The 26,349-nt window shown below is 36.5% G+C and overlaps 1 protein-coding gene across 2 annotated transcripts; it reads left to right on the forward strand.

The window, feature by feature from the left end:
• The first annotated feature begins 3,883 nt into the window (after positions 1-3,883).
• On the forward strand, positions 3,884-25,919 carry PDCD4 (programmed cell death 4). Of its 2 annotated transcripts, none has more exons than XM_084903392.1 (12): positions 3,884-4,021; positions 8,287-8,394; positions 9,139-9,441; positions 11,791-11,885; positions 13,710-13,823; positions 14,760-14,981; positions 16,896-16,993; positions 18,237-18,351; positions 21,561-21,668; positions 22,166-22,276; positions 23,022-23,161; positions 25,183-25,919. In XM_084903392.1, the coding sequence occupies exons 2-12, from the start codon at positions 8,352-8,354 to the stop codon at positions 25,241-25,243; spliced, it is 1,410 nt and encodes a 469-aa protein (XP_084759518.1). In that variant the 5' UTR covers positions 3,884-4,021; positions 8,287-8,351; the 3' UTR covers positions 25,244-25,919. The 2 variants fall into 2 exon arrangements, with proteins under 2 accessions (XP_084759518.1, XP_084759519.1); XM_084903393.1 differs by having other exon boundaries at positions 3,952-3,975.
• Positions 25,920-26,349: the final 430 nt, after the last annotated feature.

Consider the following 26,349-nt stretch of genomic DNA (forward strand, 5'->3'; position numbering starts at 1 on the left):
GAATAGGCACATAACAAATATTTGTGGATTGATTAGGTGGGCAAACATTATTTACACTTTTCCATTTTCCATCTTATTCTTTTTAATTTTTTGTTCTTGAATGTTTAGCAAAGGTGCAGGTGGTTAGTGTTCAACACAGCTGGAAGGGATGTTGGTGATAGTGGCTGTCATCTGTATTCCCAAACTGATTTCTAAGTACCAATGTTTCTGGATGTTTTGAAAGAAGAAGAAGAAAAAAAAAGGTTCTGTGTTTAAATAAATTGGGGGAACATTATTTAACTTCCTACTCTGGTTCCCCAAGATTCTCAAGGCACATTAAATAGGCTGAGAAGAGTTTTGGGGGAAACAGACCGTTCTAACTTTGTTAAAATTATTTCTTTCCAAGTTGATTTGATTATGGAACATTTCCCTTCCCATCTTTTTTTGTCATATTTGTTAAAGTTCCACAAGTTTATGGTGTCTGGAAAATACCTTGGGAATCACTACTTGAACCCAATTTCTAAATTTTACTGGCAAAAAAACAGAGGTTCTAAGAGGGGTTGAACTTATAGGTAGTTAGTAGGGGAGCTAGGACTAGAGCCCTATTTCTTGACTGCCTGGTTCAAACTGGTCAACCACATCCAACTAGGGGGCATTTCTTAAGGCGGGTTCTGGGATGCCAGGCACTATATGTAGCCCTTAAGACAATGGGTAAAAAGGATGAGAACATCTATTCCATAATGGGTTCTTCTGGGATACTTTACTAGAAGATAGAGGTTGTTTTAGGTGCCTTTAAAAATGGGTAATTGTGCGAAACCGGTTTGGCTCAGTGGATAGAATGTCGGCCTGCGGACTGAGAGGTCCCAGGTTTGATTCCCATCAAAGGGCATGTACCTTGGTTGTGGGCACATCCCCAGTAGGGGGTGTGCAGGAGGCAGCGGGTTGATGTTTCTTTCTCATTGACGTTCCTATCCCTCTCCCTTCCTCTATGTGGAAAATCAATAAAATATGTATTTTTAAAAATGGGTAATTGTATCCCATTCTTTTGTGACTCCACAGTTCTTGAGGTGCCTTTATTGCAGCCTGGATATACCACTTATTTAATAAATGTTAAATAACCTAGTGGGGTCAGAGGAGGTTGGTGGCAGGGAGGAAGAAGGAAAGGGTTGGGGCCTGAAAAGGAGAGAGAAAAGGGAAAAAGTGAATAAAGAGAGGCGTAGATGAAAAATAGGAGCCAGCAGGCACTGATCAGTGGATAGTTGAGCCCTGGCAGAGGAAGGAAAGGAGACAGTTGTAAGTGACTGAAAAACAAAACAAAACCGAGTGAACAGGAAGCTTTGCTTTTAAAAAGTAAAAGTGACTCATGAGGCGAATTTGGATGCTGGCCATGCCAGGAGGGCCCTGCCAGGAGATTGGGTTGAGCACCAACTGCCGAGAACCTTAGTGAACTCAGACCAAGGTGTGTTTATTGAATGAATACAATAAAAGTGCAAGGTGTCTTCTTAAGCACCACAATAACACGTGAGTAAGACACAGGCCTTACCCTCAGGGAAGTGACAGTCTAACTGGAGAAAAGCTAGGTCAGGGACTTGGGTAAGACATGGAAAGGTAGAATGTGATCAGTGCCCCTAGAGGTGCAAGAAGCCAATTCTGCGAGGAATCAGGTGATAGGAAGATCATATCAAGTCTTGAGGCTCTGAAAGGCCGATGTGGGAGGGCCATGAGGCATAGATAGGATTGCATCAGGCAATAGTGGGAGATAAGAGGAGAGGCATTGCAAGGCAATATGATAAAGAATCTTCAGGAGGTGGGAAAGCATATGGATCAGTAAGAGTTTGCAGCCAAGTGGGTTGTAGCCAAGGGGGTATTTGGACTGGGAGGGGTGTAGAGAAAAAGTCTTAAAGTCACACTTGGGGGTTTTGAATGCCTGGCTCAGGTACTGATGTTCCAGGTAGTCAATGGGTATCTAGTGAAGTGTGTGTGTGTGTGTGTGTGTGTGTGTGTGTGTGTGTGTAGAGGAATAATAACATTAGAGATGATTCTCAGGCCGGGTGACTGCACAGAAGGGGTAAGTCAGGGAAGGGGCTCACCTAGTGAGGGAGGATGCACTTCAGTTTTGGAGACACCAAGGATCAATCCGAAAATCCAGCTAGAGATAGTGCCTCGGTCCTCTGATCACAGAGACACAGAAGGTTCTGGTCATTACCTCAGGGGTTAGGGAACAAGAAAGAATGAGAAGAAAAGAGCCAGGAGGAAAAGACACGAAGAACAGCCACAAGAGGTGGAGATGTCTTTCTTTTTTAAATTGAATTTATTGGGATGACGTTAGTTAATAAAATTCTATAGGTTCCAAGTGCACAGTGCATCCCTAACAATCATCTGTATATTGTATTGTGAGTTTACCACCCAAAGTCTCTTTCCATCACCATTTAATCCCTCTTTACCCTCTTTTACCCCCCAACTCCCTTTCCCTCTTGTAATTACTATACTGTTGTGTCTAAGAGGGTTTTTAAAATTTTAATTCTTTTACCTTTTTCACCCAGCCTCCCGACTCCCTCCACTCTGACAGTCTGTTCTCCGTATCTATGAGTCTGTTTCTATTTTGTTTTTTAGTTTATTTTGTTCATTAGATTCTACATTTGAGATCATATGATACTTGTCTTTCTCTTTCTCTGGCTTATTTCATTTGGCATTCTTCAGGTCCATCCATGCTGTTGCAAAGGTAAGAGACCCCCCCCCCCCCCCGGCTCCGCCCCAGCCCAGCAGTATTCCATTCCATTGTGTAAATGTACCATGTCTTTTTTATCCACTCATCTACTGATGGGCACTTGGGCTGCTTCCAAATCTTGGCTATTGTAAATAACGCTGCAGTGATCATAGGGATGCATACATTCTTTTGAATTACGTAGTGCTTCAGTTTCTTCTGATATGTTTCTAGAAATGAAATTTCTGGGTCATAAATAGCAAGGAGTTTCCTCAAAAAAATTTTAAAAATAATTTTCCCCCCCCAAAGAGGTGGAAGTTTCAATAAAGAAATTATAGCCTGAGTTTTGAAACCCACCTTGGAACTGAGAGCAGTGTGTTTCAATGCCAGTGGCCTGACTACTCATGAATAGCAAAGGGACTTCAAGGAGTTTCAATTTATTTTAATTCATTCTAGCCTAAGGATATGCTTTACTGATTTTAGAGAGAGGGGAAAGGAGGGAGGTGAGGAGGGGAGAAAGAAACATAGATGTAGGAGAGACACACTGGTTGGTTGCCTCCCATAGGTGCTCCTACCAGGGAAGGAACCGGAAACCTAGGTGTGTGCCTGACCAGGAATCCCATGGGCAACCTCTCCGTGCATGGGACAATGCTCCCAACTGAGCCACACTGGCCAGGGCTCCAAGAGTGTTTGAGTTTGTTTCCTCATTAATGGAGTGATTTACATCTCAAAGGCTGAGAGCATTCACTGAGATAAATTCCTTAGCAAAGGGGTTTGCACACCTAGGGGTCTAGGGGGGCAGCTAGAGAAGGACCTGGAAGGATTAAGGGTATTCCCCTGAGGGCAATGAGGGCAGGGACCCTCAGGAAGCCCAAAGCCTTTGCTTCAGCCGAATTTGCTGGCTGCCCTATGAGGGGGATGGGTGACCGGGCCAGGCAGCCTTAGCCTAGTGGTCCCCACTCCAAGGCCCTGCCCTGTCACCCAGGCTTCCATCTCGCTGCACCCCCCCTCCCCCATCCCCCTCCAGCAAGTTCTGGAAGGCAGACGCGCATGCGCCCTCCTTCGCCCCTGCCCAGCTTTCCACGTTTCACTTCCCTCCCTTTCCCTCCTCAGCGCCTGCTCCGCCGCTACGATTGGCCAGACGACCTCCTCGCGTCGTCCAATGAACGCCGGCCTCTCGCCCCCGTGTTACTGGGTAGAACAAAACAAAAACAGAGCCGGAGCGGCCGGAGACGCTCCGAGGCAGCGGCAGAGGCTGAGGCGCGGGGGTCGGGGCAGCGGAGCGGGGACAGGTCAGCGGCCCGGGGACCTGGGCGAGCAGCGCCAGCGGCCCGAGGGGTCAGTACCGGCGCGGCTCGCACGCCCGGGGCAGGGTGGAGGGGAAAGGGGCGGGGGGCGCTGCGCCCTCTCCACAGCCCCGGTCTCCCCTCAGGTGCAGCCGCACGTTGGGAGGGGGAGGGGGCGTGGAGGCGGCCCCGGTCCCGTCCAGTCCGGGTCCGGGTTCGGGTCCGAGTCGGCGGGGCTGGGGTGTCCGGCCGCCTCTTCCGAGCCCCGCCGACCCCGCCGCGCCCGCCCCAACGCCCCGGGCAGCGGGGAGCCCCCCCGGCCCCCTCCTCCGGGCCGGAGCTTGGCGGCGCGGGCCCGCCCCTCCCGGACCTCAGCCCGCCGGGCCGGGCGCGCGGGGCGCTCGCCGCCGGGGGGCTCCTTCCGGCCCCGCGGAGGCCGCGGCTTTGTGTTTATGGGGGTGAGGGGGGCGTTTCTGGCTGGACCGGAATCCTGAGGGAATCTGGCGTCCTCCTCGCCCCCCCTGGCCTCCGGGGGAGCCCTCGGAAGCGGCGCCCCTCCGTGGCCCGGCCTCTCCAGGCTCGGCCTCTCCAGGCCCGGCCCTGCGCCCCTCGCCCCGGCTCCGGGCGGGACCGGCGGCCGCGGGGGTCCGAGCCCGGCCGCCGCCGAGGGGCCGCGGGGAGCGCACACGTGCCCGCCGCCGGCCGGGCTGCGCCTCCTGAAGCACGGGGTCGTGTTTGTTTATTATTATTATTATTTTTTTGGGGGGGGGAGGGGGCGGTTATGTTTTTACTTTAAATGAGATCTGCCTGAGAAGACAGACAAAGGCAGGCAGGGAGCCCCCTTTCTGTGACGGGCGAGCGGTGCTGGTTGCGCTGGTCGGTTCGGGGCTGCAGCGAGGGAGTGCTTGTTGCGGGAGCTTCCGAGACCGTTTGCTGAGGCCCGCGCCGCCCGGCTCCCGCGTCCTTGTGAGCCCCGCCTGCCTTGCCAGCGACAGAGCAGCATCTACAGATAAAACCAGTTAAAAATGCTGCTTCTTGTGGAAAAGGCTGCCACCGCCTGTGTTTACTTAGGTTTTACTGTTAAATGTTAGAGCTCTTGGCATTCTTGCTATTGTAAGGCTTAAAAAAAAAAAAAAAAAGGAGGGGGGGTTGTGGACACCACTGCCCGATGGGTTGCAAATTTAATTATTGGTATCTATGCCCTTACCCTTCCTTCACTATGGGTTTAATTCCCCGATATCTCAGCAGGCGTCTTCGTAGTATATGACCATTGGATTTCCTGTTGTAATAATAAGAAAAATAGTTGCTAGGAGTGCAAAAAGAAGTGACACTTGGATATTTTCTGTGTGCTCACTTTTGCAGCATTGTGGCTAAATACTTCAGCTGATTTTCTTTTAACTTGCTCATTAGCTGTAATTGTAGCCCTGGAATGAATACACATAAATTTCTAGCTCACATATGGCCTGAACTTAAAAAATGGTAGGATGGATTATCAGGTATATAGATTATCAGGAAACAGGTATTTTTGTGGGTGGGTGGTGGGTGGAGTCAGAAATGGAGGCTCTATTTTTTTAAGGAATGTCTTGACAGTTGAAGACTTATGAGTGGACTAGAGGCCTAATGCATGGAATTCATGCATGAGTAGGGTTCCTAGGCCTGGCCAGAGATCAGGGCCAATCTGGGGGCGACTGGCAGGTTGAAGGGAGATGGGGGGGACCCCCACTGGCACCCGCCTTGGCTGCCTTGGGGCCTGTGGTGCTCCCTGGTGGTCAGTGCATGTCATAGAGACCGGTTGGTTCCTCCCCCTTTGGTCCATTTGCATACTAGGCTTTTATTATATAGGATATTTCTGTGAAACATTATAGAAATGAAAACAATTACAGCCTTAGTTTTGTTTAACATGTATAGTTTTCTTGTTGAAGCTTAAATTTGTAGTTTAGTATGAAGGCTGTGGGTTTAAATTTATTGATTTACATTTTCTTAATTTGGGGGGCAAAAATGTTAAGTAAAGTGGGGGGAGGAGCCCACTGCTTTGAAGACAGTAAAAGCGGAACATATCTTTATCCTCCAAATGTCTGTGTGGCTATCAAGTATGACAGAGTTATGATTGCATTATCATTGCCTGAAGAAATAGGGCTGTTTTTTATGTTTACTTAATAAAAACAAACTTGGTACCATATAGGTATCATTATGGTACCAAGTTTGTTTGCCCAACTGAATGTGTTCTGTATAATAGTTTAAAATAAATATATTTATTGTTTGGAGAGCAGTATTTTAAAATTCGATATAACAAGAGTCTATGTTTTAATAAATTGTTCTCTTAACCCTAAAAAATAATCTTCCTGTAGTATATACTAAGATTTGGTATTGAATGTGTGCAAACAGTGCTGGATTTAGAAGATCTAGCTTTTAACTCTGGTTCTTTCACTGTGCAGCCTTCTCTTTCTGTGGACAGATCACCAGCTTTCTTAGAATCTGTTTAATTATGTACAAAGTGGAGTACCTATCTCAGGATTTTTCTGAGAGGTACATGAAATAATGCATGTATTATAAAATAATTTTGAATTATAAAGGGCTTTTAAATACTAGTTATAATGGTTTCATTTCCTTTATTGGCTATATATATGTCCTGTAGAAAGTACTTTCTTAGATTTTACTTGCATCAAATATGAAAAAGACTTTAATGTAACTCTCGTGTAAAAATCTCAGACACACCTCATATGACATTTTCACTTCACTGTGACATATTTATACACAGAAATGAAACAGGTCTTTTTCAGCCATGAAGGACACTAAATGTTGAAATTTGCAAACTATTTTGTTCACATATTTTTATGTATCTCTTGTATATGTTTTTAAGGTTATTTTTACTCCTAAATCCAGAATTTGTGGGAATTATGATATTAAAAGGTATTTATGTAAAATCATGTTTTTAAATTCAGAATGTAATTGGAATGATGTCATCGTTTTGTTAATTTCTGAAGCAACATGATAGCATCTTAGTAGCCTAAGGATTATGTCATATTAAGAATTTATGATTTTAACATAAGATATTTACTTCTGTTTTATAAAATAATACCCTTTTCTGGAGAAAAGGCTTTTAAACTTGAAAGATGTTAAAATAGCATATATATTGAAAAATTTAAAAATCAGATTCACCTTTAAGTCCAGGAGGCATCTATATATTTCTAAAATGACATATATTGTTGGTTAAGTTATATGAGAAAAATAGGCTTTTCTGTAGTTCATTAGTCATTTTCATTAATTTTATTAAATACCTTTCCTTTGAAATTCCATTTTATGTCTTAAAGGAAGAGCACACTGCTGGTGAAATTATTGTAAATGACTGGAAAGACTTATATGTAAACTATATTTAAGAATTGTAAACCACTATTTGATAAATATTTACAGAGAGAGATATTCTGAAATCATATTTGGTTACACCTGGCAATAGTTCTCATGACAATGTATTTTTTTTTCTTTTTTTATGACAATGTATCTTGATAGTCTTTCATATAACATTGAATTTATATCACTAAATTAAATTGTCTAAATAAAAGATATTTAATTTATATCACTAAATTAAATTGTCTAAATAAAAGGTCTTATCTCATTAAAACCTCCAGCATTAGTATTTTTAAGCCATTTTGAAATTAAGGCCTAAAATAATGAGATATTAATGTAATTGTATTAATTTCTTTTTTAAATAGATAAAATCCTTTTTTTCTAAAGTGTATTTTTCAGATTATAAGAATAATACCATTGTTATGGAAAACAATTTAAAAAATTTCTCCCAATCTTATAGTTGTATAACAGTAATTATAGATACCTAGGTGATGAAATGGCAGATATATCTGCCTTTAGATATGTTGTAGAGTGAAAAATAAAACAGGCATGTGTTGTTATTGATTAACCAAAATACTGTTGTTTGCATTTGTAGTAGTGCTCATAATTTATTGGTAGCATACTATCCAGTATTCATTTATATCAGATTAACTATGAGGCTTGTTTTCTTAAAATATTGTAAGTTTGTGTGTACTCCTTTAACTTGAAGTAAACATGTATAGCAATATCTTTTAATGCCAAGTTATAGGGGTAATTTGGCACATCCAGAAATATGGACTTTTTTTTGGTCACAGATATGTCAAGAATCGAAACCAATTATTATTTAGGGTAAACTATCTTTAAAAGTAAACAAAGCACATAGAGTGTGTGTGTGTGTGTGTGTGTGTGTGTGTTTACAGTGTTAAGTAAGTTGAATTTACCTTAATTATATCAGTTTGGAAGATATTGAAACATTTTTTTTTCTTTTTAAAGAAAATAGATCCCAAAGGAAAACTTCCATTTGGTAATTTAATCAGTGCAAGTGAAATTAAGGAATAATGGATGTAGAAAATGAGCAGATACTGAATGTAAATACTACAGGTAAGTATTCATATTTTGAACCTTGATTGTATTATGAGCAAGTTTCAGGCCATACCAGATTTTATGAACACATGATATTAAAACTGTCCTTACTTTAAAAACCATCTTATTCATGCTACAAGAAAATAGGTCATGTTATTTTTTAAATCAATTTGTGATTCTTATTTTCATAGAAATTAATCACATGTCCTTATTTTTCTGCCTATCCTTCCCATTCCATACTCTTATTCTATGCTATCCTATATAATAAAATAAAACCCTAATATGCAAATAAACCGAACGGTGGAATAACCAGTCCCTATTTGGTGTCTATATTAAGATAGATGGTATAACATGAGATAGCATTCTTTTAGTAAACTTTGTTCATTTATATTCAATGCCTTACTTTACTTTTCTTGATAATGTAAAAAGTAATCCTGTTTAGTTGTCATTTAGATTGAACCATAAGAAATTGCCAATATTGACCTGCAAAGGTAGTAATTTCATGTGATTCAACTTAACATAAGTTTTGACTATATTAATAAAAGTGTAATATGCTAATTAGACTGGATGCCCTTCTGGATGATCTTCCAGATGAAACTGGGCTGTGAGGGAAGCCCAGGTCTCAGGTGCCAGAGGTAAGCCGGTGCCAGCAACCGGAGGAAGGCAGGCCTATCTTGCACGAATTTCAAGCATCGGGCCGCTAGTAATTAGTATAACAGTAGATGGTTAAAATACTTACCTTTGTTCACTTTCCTCTTTAAGATCCTGGTAACTTAAGTGACTCTCTGTTTTCTGGCGATGAAGAAAATGCTGGGACCGAGGATGTAAAGAATGAGATAAATGGAAATTGGATTTCAGCAACCTCCATTAATGAAGCTAAAATTAATGCCAAGGCAAAAAGGCGCCTACGGAAAAACTCATCCCGGGACTCTGGCAGAGGCGATTCAGTTAGTGATAATGGAAGCGAAGCCATTAGAAGTGGAGTAACTGTACCAACCAGTCCAAAGGGAAGGTTGCTAGATAGGCGATCCAGATCTGGGAAAGGACGGGGACTACCAAAGAAAGGTTGGTATATACCACATCCAAAGACACAAGTGGAAAAAAATACTGCCCGGTTTTTGTACTACCATTTCCTTGTTCTACAAATGAGAGAGATTTAAATAATGATAATATAAGATTTGGGTTTGTATATATTTCTTACATAGTACTAAACTGAGAGTCATACCACTTTTTAAGTTGAGGCATTTTCATTTTTCATGTTTGAATACATTTAGGTGTTTGTTTGTTTTTTATCAGAACCTTATTTCCAGCAAATTACACACTGACGTTTTTCACAGTTATGAATTATGCATGTTCTCTCTAACTTTGCTTGAAAGTCAGGAATTCATCATACCTATTGTCTAAGGCAGATTGGGGAACCCTTTTTCTGCTAAGGGCCATTTGGATATTTACAAATTATCTACTTAAAAATTAGCCTGCTGTATTTGGTCAAACATTTAATTAACGCACCCCTAATGCTTTGGCAGGGCCAGACCAAATTATACAGCCTGAGGGCCGAGCATTCCCCACCCCTGGTCTAATGAATCAAATTATGGTCATTGCGAAGAATTGTCATTTGACCTGCACAGACATTTGAGAGCTAATGCATGTAAATTTGATTGATAATATTATTCACAGAATTTTAATGATTTCATTGATCTAGTTCCAAGTTCTCTTTAGCTCTATTTATCTTGGATACTGGAGTAGAATTATCTGTTTCTCTGCTGTATCTCTAGTGCTTGGAGTAGTGACTAGCTACATAGATACTGTACTTAAATATTTGTTGATTTGGGGGGAGGGTCTGTCATCTTTTGTCTATGGTCGGATTTTGATACAGTTTGGTGATTTTACTAACTTCTGAATGGTGGGAACTTCAACTTAAAGCCTACGGTTCTTGCAAAATGTTTTTGTCATTTGTCCAAAATAGTTACTTTGTTGAATGGCTCTGTAACCATTGGTTGGATCAAAATAGAAACTAATTCTCAGATTCTGTTTTGCTCTGGTGATAAGGATTATAGTCTCTGGATATAAAATAAAAACCTCTAAAATATTGGTGATACTGTAAACTTTTTAAAAATTACTCAATATATTGAGCCTTATAAAAACATTTCAGTAAGTTTATGTAGAAAAGCAACATTGAAAGTTGCATTTGTTAAACTTCTACTGATCTGCTTGTAAATAGAAGTAGAGAGAAAAAATGACCAGTGCTCTGAATGCTTAAAAAGCAATTATTTGTAACATTGCTAGTGCAAAGTATAGTTTCATATGTACTTTTAATATATTTTTTATTGATTTTTTTTTTTTACAGAGAGGAAGGGGGAGGGATAGAGAGTTAGAAACATCGATGAGAGAGAATCATCGATCAACTGCCTCTTGCACACCTCCTACTGGAGATGTGCCCGCAACCCAAGTACATGCCCTTGACCAGAATCGAACCTGGGACCTTTCAGTCCGCAGACCGACGCTCTATCCACTGAGCCAAACGGGTTTTGGCGTCATATATACTTTTATATCTAAAGAGTATTTCACTTTAAAACATGATGGTGGTCATGGTGTTTCTTCGTTAATTATTTTCTTCCTTATTGAGTTTTCTGTGCCACATTGTACTGGCTTAACATAATTTCTTTTTGTGTTGATCTCAAGAAATGCCAAATAAAATTTAGAGCTAAATTGAAATATCACCTTTGAGGTCCCCAGTATAGCTATTTTTTTTGATAATCTTTTTATTTGTTTTGCTTTTATTTTAAAGCAGCTGCCTTTTTAGTTTTAACTTTATAAACTATTTCAACTTAATGTTTCTAAGTAGATTATAAAATATCTAATCTTTACTGAAAAAGCTGGCCAACCTCCTGAGGTCCCTCCCCCAGCTGGCCGCTCCGATCTGCCCTGATCGCCGGCTAGGCTGAGGGACCCCACTCGTGTTTGAATTTGTGTACCTGGCTTCTAGTGAATACATAATTTTCTTCTGGTTTCTGATGTGAATCAAAAATAGATCTTCACAAAGAATAAAAATAGGTGTAAAGTATAAGTCTCAACTGGGAAAAAATAAATTAAAATAGTCTTTTTAGCTGTTATTTATTTTAAAATATGTTTTATTTTATTTATTTTTTTTAAGATAGAGAAAGGGAGTAGGGAGAGAGAGAGATAGAAACATCAATTTGTTGCCTCCTGCATGCCCTATACTGGGGATCGAGTCCCAACCTCGATGGTAATTGAACTAGCCCTGACTGGTAATTGAACTAGTGACCTCTTGGTGCATAGGTCAGTGTTCAAGCACTGAGCACACTGGCCGGGCAGCTATTATTTTAAATTACCATCTGAACATCTAGAGTTCTTTCAAATTTCTCTTTGCTTTTTCAATTCAAAACTTTTCAGGTGGTGCAGGAGGCAAAGGTGTTTGGGGTACACCCGGGCAGGTATATGATGTGGAGGAAGTGGATGTGAAAGATCCTAACTATGATGATGACCAGGTATCTTTGTTTTTGCTTTTTTAATATATGTTTAAATCCTTATACACTTTTTTGGTCTCGTTTGTTGTGTACTCATACGTTTGTCAAGTCATATGTTCTATGTCTGTGTTTATAATCTATAACTGTCAAGTCATAAGTATATGATTATACTAATGTGTGTATGTGTAACTTATGACCATATATGTATATAGACACATTAATATATGCATGTAAGTCATTTATTTACTCAGTAACTTCAGACTGTTAGGTTAATTTTGGATTAGGAAAAAAACAAAACAACTGATAGTAATACATATATATGCCTAAGTGACGGGTATGACCAGTTGACCGAACAACTGGTCAACCGGTTGCTATGATGACACACTGACCACCAGGGGGCAGATGTTCAATGCAGGAGCTGCCCCCTGGTGGTCAGTGCACTCCTGCAGCTGGCCAACCTCCTGAGGTCCCTCCCCCAGCTGGCCGCTCCAATCTGCCCTGATTGCCAGGTGGGCTGAGGGACCTCACTCGTGAATTTGTGTACCCGGCTTCTAATGTATACATAATTTTCTTTTGGTTTCTGATGTGAATCAAAAATAGATCTTCACAAATTTACTTAAGATTATCAAATTGTTTTTCATAAATTCTTTTGACTTAATTTAGTTTCTTTAGTAATGAGAATTGAGAATAACATAATTTTTTAATATTAGCAAAAACAAATATTAAGTGGCTTTTATATATTGCTGTTTAAGATGTTAAGTTCGATAATTTTGAAACATGGGTCTTTTTTCTAGAGATAGTGCTGAGAATATAAAATTTTCATAGATTTTCTGGTGAATTTACATATATTTATCTTTTTGCTGGAAAGTTTCTAACTTACTCCATAGTAGAATAGTATAATAAACCTACTTGTACTCATCTCCTAGCTTTACTAACTTTAATAATAACTCATGGCCAATCTTTTTTCATCATCTACCTCCATTTACTCTTCTTGCTGTGTCTGTTCCTTCTCCCCAAACCCCTAGAGCTCTGGATGAAGATAAGATGTGATGAAAATTTTAGACAGGAATTTATCAGGGTATATGTTAGATTGTTTTTGCTGTGTATTATTTACTAGTACATGTATGTACTTAACTATTTTAACTAACGGATGTAGAAATATTTCTAAGAGAACATGAAAAAATATATTTTAAAACCAGTAGGACTCAAATACTATAGAAACTTTGCTAAATATTCTAGGATTAATATGTTATCTTTCAAGTTTATATTGTTAGGTGGAAGCCAGTCACAAATTACATATAAACATTTCAGGCATTTTTTTGCATAGCAGAAAGGGGATACTTCTTTGTGCAATTTCAGTTTAATAGTGTTTTTCCCTTAGAAAATTTTTTGTCACTACAACATAGATTTTTGTTATTAGGAACATTTATTGTGATAATACTAATCATGAAGGCTTTGGCTTCATTTTTTAAAAAAGTGAAGTTATAATGAAAATACTAGATAAAATAGGAAGCCATCTTAAAACTTTTTGGTCACCGAAGGATTGGTTTTGTGAGATATAGAGAGTTAACAGAAAATAATGGGGGGGGTGAGGGAAAGTTTGGAAGCAAGTCATATTTGCTGTGGTTAATGCTTCTAATCTCTGTCTGGGTTATTATATTTAGATTTTGTAAAAGAACAGATTAAAATTTTATGTAAGTGATAAATGATCAAAGTATATACCATGTCTTCTCTCCCAGAATTGGGGTTACTAATCAGTTGAAATATAAAATTAGCAAACAATTTCAGTTTATCTGAATATTTTGTTCTTTAACTTATTCTTCTTTCTTCCCCTTCCCTTCCCAGGAAAACTGTGTTTATGAAACTGTAGTTTTGCCTTTGGATGAAGCAGCATTTGAGAAGACTTTAACACCAATCATACAGGAATATTTTGAGCATGGAGATACTAATGAAGTTGCGGTAGGCTTAAAGTTACAATTGCAGTTTATTTCATTTAGGAGAGAAAACACTATTAAAAGCAAAACATCTTAGATCACTGAATAAGTTTAAGAATTTTGTATAAATGAATTTTTAAGAAATGGAGTAAAATTTCATGAATTTAGATTAATTCTTAACCTATTTTGGATCTGATGAAGGCTATGTGCCATTTCCTTCCCTGAAAAATGACACAACACGATGTTTTTATAATTATAAAATATTTTTTAAATTGATAGTTTATAAAATATAATTTTAACTTTATTCCAACATTTAAAACAATAATCCCACTTAAAAACAATCCTTTAAGATCTCATCTTAAACTTTATATGATAGTATAAAGTAAATTTTTGTGCAAAAAGAAAGCTTTGAAGAAAATTAGAGTATAAACAGTTAATTATGATAATGTGAAATTAATTTCTCCATAAATGCTTATAAAACAATATTCCTAGAAATAATGTTAATACAAGGGAGAGGATTAGTTAATTCCTAACACCAAACTTAGTAATATTATGTGGTTTAATAAACTGTTTTAGATTTAATTCACATTTTTTTTATTGATTTTGAGTGAGAGAAAGGGAGAGAGAGAAAAAGAACAATTTTTTTGTTCTACTTAAGCACTCATTTGTTGGTTCTTGTATGTGCCCTGACCCAGGATAGAACCTGAAACCCTGGCATATCAGAATGAAGCTCTAACCTACTAACTACCTGGCCAGGCCTGTAATTCACATTCATGAGTTCATTGATGTTTAAATAGTTAAAGCTTGACAAAGTGGATCAATATGTAATTTATATGCAGAATAATATATATGCATTCTACTCTTCAAAATTTGACTGCCTCTCTGATTATTTCCACATGGGGAGAGGTAAGGATATATAAAGTCTTGATTTTTCAAATTAAAATTTTTTTTTTTTTAATAGGAAATGCTAAGAGATTTAAATCTTGGTGAAATGAAAAGTGGAGTACCAGTGTTGGCAGTATCCTTGGCATTGGAGGGAAAGGCTAGTCATAGAGAAATGACATCTAAGCTTCTTTCTGACCTTTGTGGAACAGTAATGAGCACAAATGATGTAGAAAAATCATTTGATAAATTGTTGAAAGATCTACCTGAATTAGCATTGGATACTCCTAGAGCACCACAGGTTTGTATCATTTTTGTTGTTTATTCTCTTCCTTTACTATCCTTCCAGGTATAGAAATAATGCACACTGCTAGGAAATTTATTAGATGAAAGAGGAAAATGAAAATATGGCCCACATTTCCTGTCCACAAAAATAGCCCTTTAACATTTTAGTGTATTTTCTCTGAGCTATTCCCGCCTCCCCCCTAACCCCCATTTTCATCATACTATAATTTTATATCTTATTTTCCACGTAGTGCTCTGTGGTTTTAGTTCATACTTTTTTTTTCTTACCTGTAAATTCTCTATTATACGTAGTTAAGATGTGAGCTGGGATATTTCAAAGATGTAGATTATTAAGGATTGAATTTGGTTAACTAATGTTTATTATAACATAATCATAAGGAAGATTGTCTCCTTTTGTAGCATTGTGGGAAATAATTAGAAAATACATGGTTTATGCTTCTGTTTAGGTTTCTTTTCTCAAAGCCTTATACTTTTAAAACTATATTTTTATTGATTTCAGAGAAGAAGGGAGAGGGTAGATAGAAACATCAATAGTGAGAATCATGGATCGGTTGCCTCCTGCATGCCCCCTACATGGGGATCGAGCCTGCAACCCATGCATGTGCCCTGGACCACAATCGAACCCAGGACTCTTCAGTCTACAGGCTGACGCTCTATCCATTGAGCCAAACCAGCTAGGGCTCAAAGCTTATACTTATATTAGACTTAATACATGCTGACATTATAACATGACTTTCTGGTTTGAAATAAAAAATGTGTCAAATTTTTTTCTGGTTCCTTGACCAAAGTCTTAAATCAAGGAAGGAGCACTTAAACATTAACTTGGGAATAGAGTATAGGTAGGTTTATTCCTAAATGCTGTGATTCAAACATGTATGTTTTAAGATATCAGTACTCATCCCTGGTTGGTTTGGCTCAGTGGATAGAGCATAGGCCTGTGGACTGAAGGGTCCCTGGTTCAGTTCTGGTCAAGGGCACATGCCTGGGTTGTGGCTTAATCCCTTGTAGAGGGCATGCAGGAGGCAGCTGGTCAATGATTCTCATCATTGATGTTTCTCTATCTCTCCTCCTCCCTTCCTCTCAAATAAAAATATTAAAAAAAATAAAGTATCACTACTCATACTTGGAAAAAATGATTATGTAAGTTCATATTCATTATGAAATTTAAAAAAATAAAAAGCCAAAATGAAGAAAAATAATCACTGTTTATATTTTGATGCTAAATGTTCCATTTTACTTTCTGTGGGTATAAGTGTATGTATTTTGTATATCCTTATATTTTTTTGTTTTAATAAAAAATGGAATCGTACATCATATGCTATTTGTAAACTTGATTTCCTTTATAGCATAAAATATAAATATATTTCCATGTGGCCACATAGTGTACCATCATATATATATAACATGTAAACATACCTTAATTTTTTGGACACTAAAGTTTCCAATTTTTATAAGAAATAATGCTATTAATTTCAAACAAATATTTTTACACAACTTTTCACCATAAGATAAATTCCTTTCTGAGACAGGTTTTTGAGAAAACCTAGTCCCATTTATTTTCCCACAAGAGGTTTCTCTTGACTTTAAGTCATTGACTTAACAAGTATTTTTAATCACACACTTTGTCTCAGGCATTGTGCAAGGTAAGGTGTTGGGGTAGTCAGTATCAAAACAGATATGCTACCCCCCACCCCCCCATGTCATTTAACTTGAAGGTTACGTTGGGTGCCAGACATAACTAGTTAAGTGCTGAATAAATGTGTGTTGTTGTCTTTTTAACACTCTAAAAAATACAATTTAGGATTGTTGTTATTGACTGTAGTTCAAACAGTCTTCATCATTTATGTATTTAGAAATTGTAAAGGTTTATTTTAGGTTTTTTAATATAGCTTTTTTCCCCTTATTATAGTTGGTGGGCCAATTTATTGCAAGAGCTGTTGGAGATGGAATTTTATGTAATACCTATATTGATAGTTACAGAGGAACTGTAGATTGTGTACAGGCTAGGTAAGTAAATTAATTTTTCTATTTAGAATTTCAAATGAGTTTAAAATTCCACAGGATTCTACTGAAATGATAGATGAATTAATCAGACATTGTAGACATCTATCATTTGTATTCTCCACAGTTAAAACAAAATTGAGAGATTGTTGGCCTAATATAATAGGAAGAGGACATTTCTCTAATGCAGAATTTCTGGGTTTTATTAAAAAAATGATTTCAGAGAGGGAGAAAGAAAGAGGGATAGAAACATCTATATAATAAAAGCATAATATGCTAATGAGATTGGACATCCTTCTGGATGTCTTTCCTTCCTGACAAAGCTGGGGCAGGCAGGAACTAAGGCAGAGGCAGCAGAGGCCCCCTGTTCCTGGCAGGTGGGGACCAAGGCATGAATTTTGTGCATCGGGCCTCTTGTCAATGATAAGAGAAAATCATTGATCAGCTGCCTCCTGTATGCCCCCTGTTGGGATTTGAGCCTGAAACCTGGGCATGTGCCCTGACCAGGAATCTAACAATGACCTGGTTCATGGGGGTCAATGCTCAACCACTGAACCACACAAGCTAGGAGAAGTTCTGGGTTTTAAACCATTAGCTATCTTCATGTCAAGCCATTCTTCTCTGGACCTCAATTTCCTTATTTATAAAATGTAAGGATTGGACTTAGAGTTTTCTTTAAGGTCCCTTTAGGTTTAAACATTCTGTAATTAATACTAGAGGCCTGATGCATGAAATTTGTTCAAGGGGCTCTGCTGTAGCAGCAGCCCCAGCTGCCTTGTGGCCCTACCCCCCACCCACTGGTCTTTCCAGGATTCTAGAAGGTCATTCTGCCATCTGGTCTAATTAGCATATTAGCTCTTTATTATATAGGATTCTAGTAAGATGAACAATATTAACCAAGGAACCCTATTTCAATTTTATTTTATATTTTTATCTGTCATAGAAATCTTAAGAAGTAACATTTTCCACTCTTATTCTTTGGTATAATTAATTATAAGCTAAATGTGATATTTGGGAGTTAGGATATATGATTTTTAAAAACTAGGTGGAAACTTATATTTGGATTTAGTTATGTCTTAGGTTTGCTTATGTGTAGATGTTAATTTTTGAGGACTACTACAGGTCATGGTGAATGGTCTCTCTGGTGGGAAAGAAGGCTTGAATTCTATCTCCCCCCCCCCCCCCCAACTTTACCATGATTTGGACCTGCTGAAGCATGTTCAAATGTGAAAATTATTTTTTTTTGTAGAGCTGCTCTGAACAAGGCTACTGTGCTCCTGAGTATGTCTAAAGGCGGAAAGCGCAAAGATAGCGTGTGGGGCTCTGGCGGTGGGCAGAAGCCTGTTAATCACCTTGTTAAAGAGGTAATATTGGTTTATTATCTTTAACTTAAATTTATACATATTCTAGGAAAATAAACTATGCTCTCTAGTTGATATTTTTGTGGAGAAAATTAATTTCAGTCTTATAGCTGCAAATGGAAAATTGAATAATCTTTGTATATTTGGCTTCATGTGGTTTTGCTATAAGTTGTCCAATAATTATATAATTGTTATTAAATGTGTATGGTTTCCTTGACTTAAAAATTAGACTGTGTTAAGTTAAAAGGGCTTTTATGATTAAGAAAGCTGTGGATGAACCTTAAAAGAATGCAAAAAATCTTTTTCTTATGTCGGTATTTAAATTTTTTCAAATATTATTGCAATTTTGTAGTTATCCAAAAAATATATTTTTTTATGTGAGTATTTTGAAACTGGATAGTCTCAGATTATAAATTATGAATTATGACTAGATTAGATTAGAGTGGTACATTTTTGTAAGAAGATTCACTATCTTTGTTCATGCTTTAAACTATGTAACTAATTTACTACATTAAAATGCCAGCTCTGGATAATTTTTCCCTGGCAGTATGTCAAGAAACTAACAAAATTAATCTTATTTGTAGATTTTTAAGAAAATTAGAATATTTAAAGTTTCATGTGCTTCTAAATTAGATTATAATCTTTATATGTGACTATAGTTTTGAAAATAAATTTTTCAGTGACTTGTATACTTACTTGAGTGTTAAGGACCTTAAAATGTAGTTAGAGCTTTGACCAGTTTGCTTTTATGTGTGTTAAGATAGATGGGTTGGTGTTTGTATCATGTAATATCATAATTTCAATATCTTTTTTTAAATTAAAAAGTTATTAGAGCAATTGAGGTATAAAAACAGTCATGATACTAGGGCAATTTGGAAAGAAAATGAAATAAAAGGCATTTTAGATTGTAAAGGAAGTAAATTCTCTAGTTCTAGCTGACATGATCTGTATAAGGAAAACCAAATGAACCCACAAAAATACAAAAGCAAAGAGCCAAACTATTAATAAATGAATTCAGCAAGGTTGCATTATGTAAGATAAATATAAAAAATTCAGTTTTCTGCACACTGAGTGATCTAAAATGAAATTAAGAAAACGATTATATTTTCAGTAGCATAAAAAAAGATGAAAATAGAAATACACTTATCAGCCGAAACCGGTTTGGCTCAGTGGTAGAGTCTGCGGACTGAAAGGTTCGATTCCGGTCAAGGGCATGTATGTTGGCTGTGGGCACATCCCTGGGAGGGGTTGTGCAGGAGGCGGCTGGTCGATGTTTCTCTCTCATCGACGTTTCTGGCTCTCTATCTCTCTCCCTTCCTCTCTGTAAAAAATCAATAAAATATATTAAAAAAAAAAAAAAGAAATACACTTATCAAAAGAAGCATCTTGTGCAGTGAAAACTGCAAAACATTGTTGAAAGAAATGAAAGAAGACCAAAGTAAATAGAAAGCTATCCCATGTTTATGTATTAGAAGACTTAATATTGATAAGATGGTAATACAAATGATTTGACTTGATGAATTTTTGACTTTGTGATGATGGGAAAGCTATATGCATTTAGTAGAAACTATACTTTGAATTTTTATCTTTTCCTGGGTTAGCAATATGCAGTATGATTCTTACTGGTGATGCTGGGCAGTGGAAGCAACATGATTTTGCCTAATTATAGGCTAGTGTAAGTTGTTCTGAGCATGTTTAAGATAGGGTAGGCTAACCTATGATGTTTGGTAGGTTATGTGTATCTAATGCATTTTTGACATGATATTTTCAATTTACGTGTTTATTAGAACATAATCCCATCATAAGTCAAGAACTATCTGTATTCTCCCACAAATTAATATTTTGAGAAACTCCCAAACTATTTTATGGTATGTAAATTACCTCAACAAAAAATGGTTAAAATAAAAATTAAAACTATGCAGTATTTTAGTTTAACATTATTTGGATGTTCATTTCCTTTTACATGGAAAGATTAATTGGACAAAGAGGACTTTTTGAAATGTATACATGTATTCATAATTCATCATTCTCAAAAATTCATGGAACCTGATGGAAAACATGTAAACCTTCAGTTGCATAACAAAGTTTAAAAACTAAGTAACATTTAAATAATAAATTTATTATGGAGTGAAATGTTACTCAAATGACATATAAATATTTACTTTCCTAAAGCATAATAGGAATTATCAGTATGTATTTTGTTAATCAAATTGTATTTTACTTTTTATGAAATATGTTGTAGAAGTGTGAAATATGAAGCAGAGACACTGAATTACTTTATTCATTTAACCAGCATCAAGCATCTTCTAGGTGCAAAGGTGACTTTTAACACGTACAGGAAAAAACATTTTTTTTTCTTTTTAAAAATATTTTATTGATATTTTACGGAGAGGAAGAGAGAAGGATAGAGAGTTAGAAACATCCATGTGAGAGAAACATCGATCAGCTGCCTCTTGCACACCCCCTCCTGGAGATGTGCCCGCAACCAAGGTACATGCCCTTGACCAGAATCGAACCTGGGACCTTTCAGCCCGCAGGCCGACGCTCTACCCACTGAGCCAAACCGGTTTCGGCGGAAAAGATATTCTTAATTGACATTCTCTCGTTCAGAAACTTTTCCTCATTTTCTCTAGGGCCATAGATGTTACTTGCCTCTTTAGCTATATATTATTGGAAGCTGAATTACTGATGAACCTTTTAGATAATGGTTTTCAAATCCTCAGAGAAAAGTAAATGGAAATCTTTACCCTGTCTAGTAAAGCCCTGATATTTTGTTTTTTGGCTCCTAGTACAATATCAAGGTCATCTTGATGAAAGGGAGAATTTGTGCCTCTTTAAAAGTTCATTTTGAGACTTTCAGTTAGTGCCCTCTAGTGGTATTTAAGATCTCTTGTTTTATAGGGAACATTGAAGAATTATGGTCACAACTCAGACTGTGAAAGTCTTAAGTCTATTCATAAATCTCAGTGATTATTAAGATACTCTGAATCACTTCATTTTCTTCATAATTAACAATTTAAAATTGAAGATTTTCTTTTTAAGCATGAAAAAATTTTAATGATTGTGCCATGTCAAGTTTATATGTTCTTAGCTGTTTGTAACCTATTTCATCATGTAATATATTGAGATGAGGGTAAATAAATCATTTAGACAAAGCACAATTATTTAAAAAATAAGAAATTCTGACACATCTCAATTTTTAAATTTAATAGATTGTTATGCTGCTGAAAGAGTATTTACTCTCTGGAGACATATCTGAAGCTGAACATTGCCTTAAGGAACTGGAAGTACCTCATTTTCACCACGAGCTTGTATATGAAGTAAGATTACTTTGATATCCCAAAGAGAATTATTGTGTTTCTTTTTAAAAAAATTGATTGTAGAGAAGGAAGGGAAAGAGAAACATCAATGTGAGAGAGATACATTGATCAGTTGCTTCCTGTAGATGCCCTGACCGAGGATCAAACCTGCAACCTAGGTATGTGCCCTGACCAGTAATTGAACCTGAGACATTCTGGTGCACATGGGACAATGCTCCAATGAACTGAGCCACACCAGCTAGGGCTATTGTGTTCCTTTTTTTGTACTACAGTGACATAGTACTTCTTTAATAATATGCATCGGTTTTTTTTTTTAAGATCAATGAAAAACATTCTTGGGTGAATATTAAAAAGCAAGTTAATGTTAATGGAGAAAATTGTTTTTAAATTTTTATAAGAATTATAGTTACAGATTAAAGGAATTTAATACACTTAAGAGATGTTTCTTATATGAATTAATGACCAAAAATACATTCATGCATTCATTCAATTTTAAGGCCATTGTAATGGTTTTGGAGTCAACTGGAGAAAGTACATTTAAGATGATTTTGGATTTGTTAAAATCCCTTTGGAAATCTTCTACGATTACCGTAGACCAAATGAAGAGAGTAAGTATAACATTATTTTGAACATTTTGTAGGCTTATACCTTAAATATATGATTGAATAAAGATAATGAAATTTTCCTTTAGATATGGTTAGCAGTAGAATGTGTATAGTTCTTTGTTTTTAAATAGTAGTGTTTATGTTTGAATCTCTTGCAGTCATTTTTTGGAAAGTAACACTTCAATAGGTTTTTTTAACCTGCATTTAAAAAAATGTGATTGATTGTTCTTCGTCAAGAGTTCTATTTCTAAGATATAATTTCTATTTTATATTTAAGTAGAAACAAACATTTAGCAAATTATACTTTAAAGTAATTTATTTCTATTTAAAATTGTATGCATTGCTATTAAAGTTTTGGTGAGGTTCTTGCCCTTTTTTTTTAAATGTAAATGTACAGGGGTGGGCAAAGGTAGGTTTACAGTTATACAAGAAACAGTTTATTCTTGTACTATTTATTAATTATTGTATTTGTACTACAACTGGAAATCTACTTTTGCCCATCCCTGTATATAGAGAAGTATATGGGAAAGAAATGTGTCCTATATCTCAGTCTGCCTCAAGATCATTTGTGAGAACAGTTTTAAATATAACATCCTATAACAAATGTACTGTTTCAAGGTTCAGACCTGACTTTAGTCTTATTATATAAACATTTGGCCTTAAATATAGCTTTATGACAGTGAAGAATTGTATGGCATTATGTATTTTGTATGGGCTAACAATTCTGTATACAATTTCATTGTTTTAGGGTTACGAGAGAATTTATAATGAAATTCCGGACATTAATCTGGATGTCCCATATTCATACTCCGTGCTTGAGAAATTTGTAGAAGAATGTTTTCAGGCTGGAATAATTTCCAAACAACTCAGAGATCTTTGTCCTTCAAGGTACTTTATTACTTTTTCAGCTTAAAATACTGAGGTGCTTGGAAGGCTAAGCTAATTTTCCATCATTCCAGTTCTGTCAGAAAAATAATACTATTAATAAATGGAGCTACTCAAGATTGAAAAATCATCTATTTTGTGTTTATGGAGAAACAAGGGTGAAGCTTATTTTGCCCCCTTGTGAATTTAAACTCATAAAACCACTGGCAGTCAAATTTTGTGGAGCAGTTCTGTTCTAAGTAGTATAAACACTATTTTAGTGTCAGTGTTAATCATCAATGAGAAAATTGAGTCTTAAGGAGGCATAATATACATTTTCTAAGGTCACAAATGGTAGAGGCCAAGGATTAATCCAGACTTTTTCTGGCTTCAAAGGTATTAGGATCATTCCTATACTCTTAAGTTGCTTTCTTTTTTTTCTTTTTTTAATTTATTGATTCTTTACAGAGAGGAAGGGAGAGAGAGAGAGAGAGCCAGAAACGTCAATGAGAGAGAAACATCGACCAGCTGCCTCCTGTACACCCCCTACCGGAGATGTGCCCGCAGCCAATGTACATGCCCTTGACCGGAATCGAACCTGGGACCTTTCAGAGCCCAGACCGACGCTCTACTACCACTGAGCCAAACCAGCTTCGGCTTAAGTTGCTTTCTTTTTGCTCCTTCATAGAATGGAGAATTGGAGCTAATTGGATGTTACTTTATATTTGTGCTACGTGGATCTAACTCTTTATAATACTCTTTGTGAGTTGATTTTACGTACATTTCAAGTTTTTATAATTTTCATTAAAAAATTTTCAAAGTTTGGGTATTTTTATTTAAGGATATTATGAGTGTTAAATCTCAGAGAAATAATTCCTGGCAGTGTCCCTTGTTGTAGAAAATAGAAGCCATTAAGAAAGAAGGAAAAGATAACAGTGGAAGATATAATTTAGTGGCTTTGATAAAAATATTTGAAAATGTAGATCTCTCTTTGGTGATGGCATTCTTTATGTACTGATGTGTCAGGTGGTATACATCAGTTAAACTGTCAACTTCGGCAAGACTTCTTGCAACTTACTGTTTTGTTCCGCACCTTGGCCTCCTAATATTACAGTGTATGCCTTTATGTTCATGAAAATATAGCTAGTTTACAGTTAGACTTAGTGTGAAAAAGAGTCAACACCTTGGCGAAGTTGACAGTTTTTCTCTGTTCAAAGGTCTAACCGGTTACTTCTGTTATGGCCTTAACTATCTATCAAGTGTCATTTGAAGAGATACCTAAACTTTTGACTATTTATCCTCTCTCCTTTTGCTTAGTTTGTGAAGTGCACATTTGTGTGTGGTCTCAAGTGCCAGTGCGTGTTGTTGTAGGGTCAGAGAATAAGGGCTAATTCTGCCCAAGCTCCGTTTTCTGCTTATTGCTTTAGGCTGCTGGTCAACTATAATATTTCTCCTGGGCTATTGCTACCACAGGTAGCTAGAATGTGGTTACAGTACAGAGCAAGGTTACTTGAAATAACATGAATCCCCAAAAGGGGCATGGACTGGAATTAATTTGATTTCTTTTTCCATATTCAGGTTATGGTTTTTCTACATCTGAAAAAAAAATTTTTTAAGATATTTTAAACATGAATATTTTGATAGGTTTAAAAAGATTTTATCTTTAGCCTAATGAAATTTCTTTGCATAATTCCAGATTATATTGTTGTTTTCTATTTGGCTGTTTAGCTTTCAAATAACACAGTAGAAATAAGTATTAAATTTCTAAGTAACAAATGTTTGTCCTATATTTTAACATTTTTTAACATGACTCTCTTTGAACAATGAACTTATTTTAATAATTAAACTTTTATTCAATAGGATATTGAATTCTAGGAAAAATATAGCAGGAACAGGGTTTTACAAAAGCTTTAGAGCCATACTGACTTTTTTTAAAAAACAATAAAACCCTTTAAAAGTTAATAACCAGGAAATATCAAGTTTTAAGTTGTTTAAATTGACTGTAGTCAGAATTTGTCTTCATGTTTATGTTCTTTGCATTACAGGGGCAGAAAACGTTTTGTAAGTGAAGGAGATGGAGGTCGTCTTAAACCAGAGAGCTACTGAATATAAGAACTCTTGCAGTCTTAGATGTTATAAAATATATATATCTGAATTGTAAGAGTTGTTAGCACAGTTGTTTTTTTTTTTTTTTTAAACACTTGTTTTGGGTACAAGGCATTTCTGAAATTTTATAGACTTAAATTTAAGGGGAATTTTTAAAGGAAGTGTTTCCTTTTTTTTTTTTTTTTTTTTTTTTTTTTTTTGATGGTATAAAGGAGGGACAGAAAAGTAACCACTTCTTAAGTGGAATGTTCTCATAAGCTACCTTTTGTAAGTGCCATGTTTATGACCTAATCATTCCAAGTTTTGCATTGATGTCAGATTGCTATTCCTTTTTTCCAAGGACAGTGTTTTTGTAGTAAAATCACTGGTTTATACAAAGCTTTATTTAGGGGGTAAAGTTAAGCTGCTAAAACCCCATTTTGGCTGCTGCTGTTGAAATACTGTGCTTTGGGAGTAAAAAAAAAAAGTTATTTCTTTGTCTTAAAGAATTTTAAAAAAATGAGTTAGTCAGGGGACTTATTCATCTTTCCAGGGAACATATTGATTGGTCTTAAAGACTAGACAGTTAAGTAAATGGTGGCTGAAACATTTATTTTTCTACAAAACTGGAAAAATGAACCCGGTTCTAGAAGAATGTATGACAAAATAAAACATGTGAAACAGTGTTGATTTTTTATTGGGAGTACATTTATTTTAGGTTTTAAAAAATACTTTTATTCACTTAGCAAATAAAATCATATAAGGAGTGCATTTGAACCTAGTGAATTTAAACTTTCTTACAAACTTTTATATCAGAAGTACAATAGTAATAATTTCTTTTACTATTATACTTAGGAAATGCATATTTCCTATTTGGCTGTTTAGCTTCCACACTTTTAAAAAGATTTTATCTTTAGCCTAATGAAATTTCTAAAATATATATTACCTTTCATCATTCTCTTTTTTTTTGTTGTTAATCCTCACCCAAGGATATTCTTTCCATTTATTTATTTATATATTTTTGAGGGAGTAGAAGGGATGAAGGGAAGGGAAAAGGAAGGGATTAGGATTAGCAAAAGAGAGAAGAGAAACATCAATTGGTTGCCTCCCAAACACATCCCGACCTA

The sequence above is a fragment of the Pipistrellus hanaki genome (assembly GCF_964339955.1).
Source record: "Pipistrellus hanaki genome assembly, chromosome: 14".
In the NCBI taxonomy this organism is placed as follows: Eukaryota; Metazoa; Chordata; class Mammalia; order Chiroptera; family Vespertilionidae; genus Pipistrellus; species Pipistrellus hanaki.

Excerpts from the sequence above, each read along its gene's own strand:
- PDCD4 (XM_084903392.1), top strand. The coding sequence starts at position 8,352 with ATGGATGTAGAAAATGAGCAGATACTGAATGTAAATACTACAG. Across the intron at positions 11,886-13,709 it reads CTAACTATGATGATGACCAG|GAAAACTGTGTTTATGAAAC; the intron begins GTATCTTTGTTT and ends TTCCCTTCCCAG. Across the intron at positions 21,669-22,165 it reads ACCACGAGCTTGTATATGAA|GCCATTGTAATGGTTTTGGA; the intron begins GTAAGATTACTT and ends TTCAATTTTAAG.